Source organism: Bison bison, unplaced genomic scaffold (assembly GCF_000754665.1).
Source record: "Bison bison bison isolate TAMUID 2011002044 unplaced genomic scaffold, Bison_UMD1.0 scf7180017853758, whole genome shotgun sequence".
In the NCBI taxonomy this organism is placed as follows: Eukaryota; Metazoa; Chordata; class Mammalia; order Artiodactyla; family Bovidae; genus Bison; species Bison bison.
In genome coordinates, this window is record NW_011484331.1 from 4602 (window position 1) to 5366 (window position 765).

The 765-nt window shown below is 55.9% G+C and overlaps 1 protein-coding gene across 1 annotated transcript in view; it reads left to right on the forward strand.

The window, feature by feature from the left end:
* The window catches only part of LOC104999773 (stAR-related lipid transfer protein 8-like), a gene marked incomplete at its 5' end in the record, with an annotated part of 5575 nt that overhangs the window by 4039 nt on the left and 771 nt on the right, over window positions 1-765 (forward strand). Inside the window, 1 exon segment of the mRNA XM_010855371.1 lies at window positions 3-547. Coding sequence (XP_010853673.1) covers window positions 3-547 — 545 coding nt within the window.

A 765-nucleotide genomic window follows, 5' to 3' on the forward strand; every position in this document is an offset into this window, starting at 1 on the left:
TGAACTGCGGCAGGCCCGGGCTGCTGGTGTAAGCCTGAGCCTCTATATGGAAGAGAGCATCCAGGAGCTGCTGCACAATGCTGCTGAGCGCTTCAAGGGCTGGATGAGCATGCCAGGGCCCCAGCACACGGAGCTGGCTTGCAAGAAGGTGAGGACCTTGCTGCCCAGGCTGGCCATGGGACCAAGAGGGGGCAGAGCACAGGCTGTGTGCAAGGATCCCCAAGGAAGGAGCTGCCCCGCCTCTCACTGTGCTTCTGCATGGAGAATGGAGAATGGCAGGCAGCAGAGCAAGCACCATAAGGAAGTGAGAAGCAAGCGAGACCAGGGCTCTGTCTTGGGGAGCACCTGCTGGCATTACCTTCCCGAAGGCTCCTTCCAGAAGGCCGCACTGACTAAAAGGTCACTACTTTTAGAGCCTCACTCCCATCCCTCCCTGCACCGCAGTCATGCTGAGCTCCTTACATTTCCACCTTTGTGCTTCTTACCGCTGCGGTTCTTCTGCCAGGACAGACCTGCCCCAAGCATTATATTTCCCCAGCCATTTCCAGCCCCAACTTGATATGCCCCCTCCTCTGTTCAAAGGCTCCAGTCATGCCCCAGGCTGGAGGTAACTTCTCTCTGTCCTTCTTGACATGAGCCATGTTCCTTCTCCAATTCTGATTATAAGTAAGGCCACAAGTCCGAGGTTTGCCATGGTCATAGTAAAAACCCCCTCACAGGATCAGGGTAAGAGGCTTGTACAGGGCCTGGCACATGCAAAAGGCA